The sequence below is a fragment of the Pristiophorus japonicus genome, unplaced genomic scaffold (assembly GCF_044704955.1).
Source record: "Pristiophorus japonicus isolate sPriJap1 unplaced genomic scaffold, sPriJap1.hap1 HAP1_SCAFFOLD_1095, whole genome shotgun sequence".
In the NCBI taxonomy this organism is placed as follows: domain Eukaryota; kingdom Metazoa; phylum Chordata; class Chondrichthyes; family Pristiophoridae; genus Pristiophorus; species Pristiophorus japonicus.
In genome coordinates, this window is record NW_027250751.1 from 36,417 (window position 1) to 46,076 (window position 9,660).

General features: G+C 44.2%; 1 protein-coding gene across 1 annotated transcript in view; it reads right to left on the minus strand.

The window, feature by feature from the left end:
* Positions 1-9,660, minus strand: part of LOC139241504 (ubiquitin carboxyl-terminal hydrolase MINDY-2-like) — a gene marked incomplete at its 3' end in the record, with an annotated part of 40,216 nt that overhangs the window by 10,139 nt on the left and 20,417 nt on the right. Inside the window, exon 3 of the mRNA XM_070870032.1 lies at positions 5,578-5,642. Within this exon, the coding sequence (XP_070726133.1) occupies positions 5,578-5,642 (65 nt within the window). The remainder of the gene's footprint in view (positions 1-5,577; positions 5,643-9,660) is intronic.

Genomic DNA, 9,660 nt, shown 5'->3' on the forward strand with positions numbered 1-9,660 from the left:
AAAACCTAATGTTCTTTCTGCCTTTTCCATGATCAATCAAAACCATTGTATGTTTTTTCCCCAATGATGCAAAAAATTGCCACTTCTAACTGATGTGAAAATCTCATTCTGGAGTGTTTTTTAATCTAACATTTATGAAGAATAATGAAAAATAAATTACTGAACTTCTTTCCATTAATGTGAAACACCAATAGATGTTTTCATCTGACTGAGTAATGTAGAAGAGAAGAAGGTGGTTCAACCGCAGAAAATATGCAGGGCTACGCACATGTGGTACATGGGCATGACAGCAATGCTTACTTAGTATTTCTTAAAAAAACATTGCCCCTCTTTAGCGACCGTGCCTTCCAAAACAGAGACACAATTACAGGCTGCAGACTACAATTACAAGTAAAGTGAGTCTCCAGACTGAAATACAATTTTAGAGCTTTTCGGCTCCTTCACTGCCTCCTCTTACTGCACCATAAATTAGTTTCAGGACGTAGTGAACCTAATTTTATATTCTAACTCATGCATTTACTGTTCCTTCAATCTCCTGTGCTTGATGAGCATCTCCTACAGGTATACAAGATTCCATTTCATTTTGACTCTTTCCAGTCATTCAAAAGGACTGTTTTTTCTAAAATGATTGATTTACTAATGATAGCTTGACAGTTTTCATGAAATGAGAGTATGTTTATTTCCTTTCTTCATTTCAAAGTCTCTGATTGCAGTTAATCGACCAAGCGGAAAATAAATTAAAAAGGGAAAGCGCTGAATATAAAAAAAACATTTCCAGTATCTGAATAGTTTTGTTTAAAAATTAAAAGCTAACCCACAGTACAGTTAAACCGTAACAGAATGGAACTACGTTTTAACAGAACAAATATGGTTGGAAATGAAACACTTCAGTCACAACTAAAAGTTACCCAATGGCTCAGCTAGCTAAATTAGTGCGTAGAGGAGCTGTAGACATCAAGAATGTCTCCAGTTCGATGCCCAGTCAGTGCTCAGGCTCTTGCTGATTTGAGGCGTGAATTGGCTAGACTAGACTGGCAAATGATTCTTAAAGGGTTGATGGTGGATAGGCAATGGCAAACATTTAAAGATCACATGGATGAACTTCAGCAATTGTACATACCTGTCTGGAGTAAAAATAAAACAGGGAAGGTGGCTCAACCGTGGTTAACAAGGGAAATTAAGGATAGTGTTAAATCTAAGGAAGAGGCATATAAATTGGCCAGAAAAAGCAGCAAACCTGAGGACTGGGAGAAATTTAGAATTCAGCAGAGGAGGACAAAGGGTTTAATTAAGAGGAGGAAAATAGAGTACGAGAAGAAGCTTGCCGGGAACATAAAAACTGACTGCAAAAGCTTCTATGGATACGTGAAGAGAAAAAGATTAGTGAAGATAAACATAGGTCCCTTGCAGTCGGATTCAGGTGAATTTATAATGGGCAACAAAGAAATGGCAGACCAATTGAACAAATACTTCGGTTCTATCTTCACGAAAGAAGACACAAATAACTTTCCGGAGGTACTAGGGGACTGAGGGTCTAGTGAGAAGGAAGAACTGAAGGATATCCTTATTAGGCGGGCAATTGTGTTTGGGAAATTGATGGGATTGAAGGCCGATAAATCCCCGGTGCCTGATAATCTGCATCCCAGAGTATTTAAGGAAGTGGCCCTAGAAATAGTGGATGCATTGGTGATCATTTTCCAACAGTCTATCGATTCTGGATCAGTTCCTATGGACTGGAGGGTAGCTAATGTAACACCACTTTTTAAAAAGGGAGGGAGAGAGAAAGCGGGTAATTATAGACCGGTTAGCCTGACATCAGTGGTGGAGAAAATGTTGGAATCGATTATTAAGGATGAAATAGCAGCGCATTTGGAAAGCAGTGACAGGATCGGTCCAAGTCAGCATGGAGTTATGAAGGCGAAATCATGCTTGACAAATCTTCTGGAATTTTTTGAGGATGTAACTGGTAGAGTGGACAAGGGAGAACCAGTGGATGTGGTGTATTTGGACTTTCAAAAGGCTTTTGACAAGGTCCCACACAAGAGATTGTTGTGCAAAATCAAAGCACATGGTATTGGGGGTAATATACTGACGTGGATAGAGAACTGGTTGGCAGACAAGAAGCAGAGAGTCGGGATAAACAGGTCCTTTTCAGAATGACAAGCAGTGACTAGGAGTGCCGCAGGGCTCAGTGCTGGGACCCCAGCTCTTTACAATATACATCAATGATTTGGATGAAGGAATTGAGTAATATCTCCAAGTTTGCAGATGACACCAAACTGGGTGGCGGTGTGAGCTGTGAGGAGGATGCTAAGAGGCTGCAGGGTGACTTGGACAGGTTAGGTGAGTGGGCAAACGCATGGCAGATGCAGTATAATGTGGATAAATGTGAGGTTATCCACTTTGGGGGCAAAAACGCAAAGACAGAATATCTGAATGGTGGCAGATTAGGAAAAGGGCAGGTGCAACGAGACCTGGGTGTCATGGTTCATCAGTCATTGAAAGTTGGCAAACAGGTACAGCAGGCGGTGAAGGCGGCAAATGGTATGTTGGCCTTCATAGCTAGGGGATTTGAGTATAGGAGCAGGGAGGTCTTACTGCAGTTGTACAGGGCCTTAGTGAGACCTCACCTGGAATATCGTGTTCAGTTTTGGTCTCCCAATCTGAGGAAGGACGTTCTTGCTATTGAGGGAGTGCAGCGAAGATTCACCAGACTGATTCCCGGGATGGCTGGACTGACATATGAGGAGAGACTGGATCAACTGGGCCTTTATACATTGGAGTTTAGAAGGATGAGAGGGGATCTCATAGAAACATACAAAATTGTGACGGGACGGGACGGGACAGGTTCGATGCGAGTAGATTGTTCCCGATGTTAGGGAAGTCCAGAACCAGGGGACACAGTCTTAAGATAAGCGGTAGGCCATTTAGGACTGAGATGAGGAGAAACTTCTTCACTCAGAGAGTTGTTAACCTGTGGAATTCCCTGCCGCAAAGAGTTGTTGATTGTCGTTCAGCCCGTACAAGTAAATGGCTTTCTTGAACGGCTTATGAATTCAACTACATAACCTAAGAAAATCCATTGTGTGCATTTGATAAACATGGCAGCAAATCCCAGAAATACATAAAATGCACCTTTCGGACATAAACTTTCCCTTGGGGGGAAAAGGCACAAGTTTAGAAATTTTTTTTTGATCAATCAGATGTCTGATAGCATAAAAATCCACAAAATAGTCTATTGTCTGACATGAAGGGTCCAGTCTCTTCCCATAGGAACACAGCCCATTTTTCTAAGCTCTGGGAATTTAGGAGCAGATTGGCAACAGCTAAGGCAATCATCAAAAGTGCGCAAGATTTCTCTTGTGAATCTACCCAGTTAAAATAACGCAGCTCATACAGCACGAGTAAGCTTCCTGGTGCTTGTACAGGATGGACAGGAGCCAAGTGAGAAGAATATAAGTCAGCAGCAAATGGCCTAACCACTAAATCTTATCAATGAGCCAGACTAGCCAGTCAATTATCAACAGAGTTCTGCAGCACTGGGGAGCTGCCTGGTTCATGGATGGTGTTTTAAGCAGTTTGAAATGCTGGTATCTTACTGTTCCACTGTACTGCCCTCCTGCAATAAATGTTACTGTTTTCTGCAAGGTCATGAAGGGAAAGCAATAAAAAGACAGAGCCAGTGAAACACCACAAAAGCTGACAGCTACAAGCAAATCAGCATTCCCCAAAATTACAATTTACATTTATATAGCACCTTCAGCATAAAAAGACTCCCAACATATTTTGCAGAAGGGGGAATAAATAAAAGAGTAATATAGGATGAGGCACTGAGCCAATGTGGAAGAATTAGGAAGTGGCTGAAATCTTTATCGAAGAAGTGGGCTTTAAGAAGTTTAACAAAAAAGATTGAGAGCGAACTAGAGGCAGAAATGTTTAGGGAGGGAGTTCCAGAAAGTAGCAGACACAGCAGGAAGCTCAGTCACCAATGGAGGAGCAGAAGGAAGGATGTATAACAGGCCAGATTCAGATGACTGAAGGGTGTGGAATGTGACATAGCCTGGAGGACATTGCAGAGGTAGAAGTGGGACGAGGCCTTGTTGAACAGCTTTCAAGCAAACAATGAGGTTTCAAAATTCAATGTGCTTGTTGTCAAGTAGACAGTGCAAGTCAGCAAGGCTGTTGGTAATCAAGAGTGGAACTTAGTACAAGCATGATATAGAATGTCTGAGTTGTGGAGGGTGGAAAACTAGAGGCCAGGAAGGAGAATGTTGACAACGAATCTAGAGGGGACATAAGCATGGGCAAAGGTTTTGGCTGTGATGGGGGTGGGGTAGGGATGCAGGCAGGCGATGCTGCAGAAGTGGAAGTAAGCAGTCCTGATGATGGATCCGATGTCAGGTGTGAAGCCCAGCTCGCGATCAAAAAAGTCACCAATACTTTGGAACGGGTAGTTAAGAGATTAGGGAGGTAATTGAAGACAAATGAGTCAAGAATGGGCTTTTTCAGGAGTGGGCTGGTGATGCCGTTTTAAAGAAGAGCGGGAGAGTATCTGAGCAGAAGGAGCCATTAACAATATCAGCAAGCATGAGTGTCAGGATGATTGATTAGTTGAGTGGCCAATTGTTGGGTGGAGAGGGAATCAAGGGAGCAGGATACAAGCCTCATGAAAATGAGCTGGAAGAACTGTACATCTTGCATCTCGCCAAAGTTTAATTTGTGAAAGCCACAATGTTGCATAGTTTCCAACAGTCAGTCGATGCTCTGGTTCCCACACAAAGATCTGAAGCAGCCCCACGTGAAAGAAGTAACCTCAAGAGCTTCCTGATTAAATTAATATTTTTTTTTTGGAAACACATTGAAAGAACAGTGTGCATGGCAAAAAAAGAAAATTAATAACCTTTTTGTTCCTAACTTAGTTAAGTTTAAAGAGAGTTTAAATAAATATATTATGTGGACTAAATGTACTGTATAAGCTATTCTGACAGTTAACATTTTAAGTATGACAAAATGATAATCCACCGGAGTATTCATCCCGCAGATTACTCCAGGCCCATTTTACTTTCATTGCCGTTTACCTTGGCGTCACTATGTGGAACGAGAAAATAGACGAGCCACGCATGAAAGAAACCTGGGAAAGCGACAGGATAGCTATGTCTATGGAGCGATTAGTCTATGTTTGCGCAGAACAGAAAAAGTACATGTCAGAAATAAATGAGGAACTTCAAATTTTTTGGCTTGGGCTCTGGAGGTAAAGTCTATTAAAACATCTCCATAGCCTTCACAGGTCTGACAGTTCCATAAATGTGCCTGTAGATATTTCATATTTTTAGATACAAAAACTCCCTATCAAAGCTATTGTTATACTTCACCCCAAAATAGTAAAATTTGAACAAGCTTCTCTTGAGTGAAAGATTCTGTGAGCATTAAGCTCTACGATTCCATATGTTTCCTCAGTTACATTTGGCAACATACATCAGAAATTCTTACAGTATCAGCTGTGTGTGGATTACTTACTGTCCCTTTCCTTTTGGAAAGACTCCAGCTACTACAGGCATATAACCAACAAATTAGTACCTGCTCATAGTTTAATCTCTGAGCATCCGTGATTTCCTTTGGCTTTGCATCGAGAATATAGTCACCTGTGAAGAAATAAATTAAAATTACAAATACCATCAAAATATCACTTTCTCAAGATTAACTTCAATTCTCACTTAAAAACCACTTTTATGCATTAGGTCAATTAGGTTACATATACTATAGCACTCCAACTAATCACCACTTGTACCTCTTCCCTTTTTACATCAACTTTCTCCAATGTCAATAACAAATCAGTTGTAGATTGCCCAATATTATGAAATCAATGGTGTTATGAAGCACAAAAGGCAAGGGACACAGATGAAATGGTCACACTGTCCCCCAACATCACCTCAAACAGTTTAATAGTCCAAGGGGCCGAAATTCACCCTCTGAGAAAGGCCCGATAGCGCCTCCAGAAGGCAGTCATGGGGCGCTAAAGGGTTTTCGGCCAGCAGTCAGAGCACTCACCCCCGGAATTGCCCCCGGGGCTTGGAGTGCGAAAAATGCTTTGTGCCGCACCCAGAGATTAGCATACCGGCACGGCACCCATGGCAATGACATCATCGCGATGCGTGCCGCCCCCTTTGCGCTCCACAAGCGAAATTGCCCCACGGGACGAGAGGATGGCACGGGGCGATGCCACCAACAGTTTCGAGGGGTGCCTCGGACACCCTTAAAGGGGAGGTGGTAGCGCCGTGGCAGCCATTTTTTTGTTGGCCAACTTTTGTTGGCCCAACAATGGCGGCTGCCAACATGCAGCCCGACATCCCCTCTTGGGTGCCGGGCCACTGGCCTGGCTTTAAAAGGGAGGGACATTGCGACACGTCCTGTGACATGACAGCGCCACGCTGACATCATCAGTGCCGTGCTGACGTCAGCAGCGCACCATTACTGGCACATAACATTGTTGAGCTCAAAGAGCTCAATTCTGGAACATTTAGTGGGCCTTCTCACCAGGCGCTAAATTTTCTCCTAATTCGAACTGTGCACCCCAAACTCAGCGCGAGGCTGTTTCGGTCCCCAAGTATCAACCGTCAAGGCTCAAATACTTCATACAGTTGAAGAAGAAACATTAACTAAAATACCTTAACTTGATAGAACAACAGAATGCAAATGTTGCTTTACTGTGCTGCGGCTCTACAAGCTGGTAACTGACAAAAAGAATCTGAACAAGTAAAGTAATGGTAAACATATTTATACTGCACAAATAACCAAAATGCAGAACCAGAGAGTGGCAAAGTAAGCCCTTTGGGGATGCAAGTAGCACTAAAATAATTTTCCACTGTCATTTTCTATTCTTTCCGGTTTAAGCAAATATTTAAATTCAAAACTTTTAATCCACACTTTTACTGAGCTTTTTGTTAAATGACATCAGTGATTTTCCATGATATAAGCCTGTAGGCAGCATTAATTTGGGACATCTTACTGCGCAACATCAAGCCATTGTATGAAAATCTCTATTTTGAGGAATTAGAAACAAAGCTACAGCTGAATCAGATATGAACTGCAGGAGCATTTGGCTGATAATAAGAGGGTTTTTAAATGCTGCCCATGTACCTTTGTAAACATGTATATCTTTATTATTTCAAGTTGCCATTTGCCAGGCATCTGTCGGGCAGAGAGTGTTAAATTTTTAGAAAACTCCATTAGTTGCAAAACAGTGACTGACTCAAATATCCATTCACTAAAAATCAAAGTGTAAATAAATAATTTACCAAACGTCTTATTTCGACTCACTAAGCAGCAACCACCACAAAACAGAAATCAAATCCCTGAATATGTATTCCAAGTTCTTTGAGCAGCAAATTGGTTCCCCATCCACTCCAAAAACAACATTAAACTGTGGGGAAAAACCCCCCACAAACTTTAATAAACCCACCCTTCCCATCTTCCAATACCTCCAACATTCACCACTCTCTGAGGGGCCTCAGACTTGCCCTTTGCTGCATTTTCAGCCTTCATCCTTCAACTGATTCAGACCTCTGTGCATGCATGAACTCAATAGCAATCCCTGTGCTTGTTCTACCTTGTAAAAAAAAATCCTGAACCTTGAATTCAAGCTCAAGTTGCAGATCAGTCTGTACATACTATTGAGTTGTTTGCAAATAATCAAAACAAACTCATGCTTTTCCATAATTAATAAAACAAAAACAGTATTTTAATTTGGCATCTACAAAGCACCATCTCTGCAATGCCTACAATGACAAGCCGTACAACATAACGGCCCCAAGTTTCCACATGATTTGCTCCTGATTTTTAGGAGCAACTGGTGTAGAACGGAATATCTTAGAAATCGGAATTCTCCACATTTAGTTTGCTCCAGTTCTAGTCAGGTAGAACAGTTTCACTTTGGAACAGAATTTTTTTTTCAAAAGGGGGCGTGTCCGGCCACTTACGCCTGATTTCAAAGTTTCGTGAGTGAAAACTTACTCCAAACTAACTTAGAATGGAGTAAGTGAAGATTTTTGTTTGCTCGAAAAAACCTTGTCCACACTTTAGAAAATCACAAATTACATAGGTTACAAATTAGGCGTAGGGAACAAGGTGGGGGGGGGGGGAAGGGAAGTCATTAAATTCTACAATCAATCCTTAGTTATACTTATACAAATATTATACAAATAAATCCAACCTGAATAAAAGTTTATAAGCAAAGAAAAGATTAAATAAACCATGTTCCTACCTGTGTGAAAGTGCTTCAGGCAGACCTTTCATGTTGGAGACAGGCAGCGGTGTGGCGTCAGTGTCTCGCCGGCAGCGGCAGCAAGCTTCAAGCTGAGCTGCAGTGCTTGAGGCAGGCCTTCATTCTCTTCGTGGCTGTTCGCGAAGCAGCAGCACCGGACGGACCCGAAGAATCAGCGGACCGATGTGAGGCCATTCGGCCATGAGATAGCAGCGGCATCAGTGGCTGGCCAGCAGCCGAAGAATCAACGCAGGACACACGCAGCTCATTAAGGTTCTTGAGGCCATTCGGCCACGCTTTAAGGACGGCGTCAGTGGCTGGCCGGCAGCCAAAGAATCAGCAGCGGACGGACGTGAGGCCATTCGGCCATAGGATATCAGCGGCATCAGTGGCTGGCTGTCAGCCAAAGATACAGCAGCAGCGTTCGAGCTGTGAGGGGGACTGAGGCCATTTGGACAGGGAGAGGCAGCCACATCGACAGTTTTATATTTAAATTTGCAGAATGGGTGCTGTATTGTCAACACCACATATTATTGCAAAGTTGAATTGACACTCTTATTTCTCCAAACACACAGTCCTTACTGTGCATGCACCAATGCAGCACCGGTTCTGCAAGTTTAGCAGTGAAAAGCTGAACTCACTGATTTCAGCAGGTGATTTATTCAGCAGTGCTGCTAAAAGCACTCCCTCATACACAGGGGGGAAAGGAGAGGGGGGGGGGAAAGGAGAGGGGGGGGAGAAAAGGAGAGGGGGGGGAGAAAAGGAGAGGGGGGGGAGAAAAGGAGAGGGGGGGAGAAAAGGAGAGGGGGGGAGAAAAGGAGAGGGGGGGGGGAAGGAGAGGGGGGGGGAAAGGAGAGGGGGGGGAAAGGAGAGGGGGGGGAAAGGAGAGGGGGGGGAAAGGAGAGGGGGGGAAAAGGAGAGGGGGGGGGAAAGGAGAGGGGGGGAAAAGGAGAGGGGGGGGAAAAGGAGAGGGGGGGGAAAAGGAGAGGGGGGGGAAAAGGAGAGGGGGGGGAAAAGGAGAGGGGGGGGAAAAGGAGAGGGGGGGGAAAAGGAGAGGGGGGGGAGAAAGGAGAGGGGGGGGAAAGGAGAGGGGGGGGAAAGGAGAGGGGGGGGAAAGGAGAGGGGGGGAAAGGAGAGGGGGGGGGAAAGGAGAGGGGGGGGGAAAGGAGAGGGGGGGGAAAGGAGAGGGGGGGGAAAGGAGAGGGGGGGAAAAGGGAGGGGGGGGAAAAGAGGGGGGGAAAGGAGAGGGGGGGGAAGGAGAGGGGGGGGAAAGGAGAGGGGGGGGAAAGGAGAGGGGGGGGAAAGGAGAGGGGGGGGAAAGGAGAGGGGGGAAAGGAGAGGGGGGGGAAGGAGAGGGGGGGAAGGAGAGGGGGGGAAGGAGAGGGGGGGGAAAGGAGAGG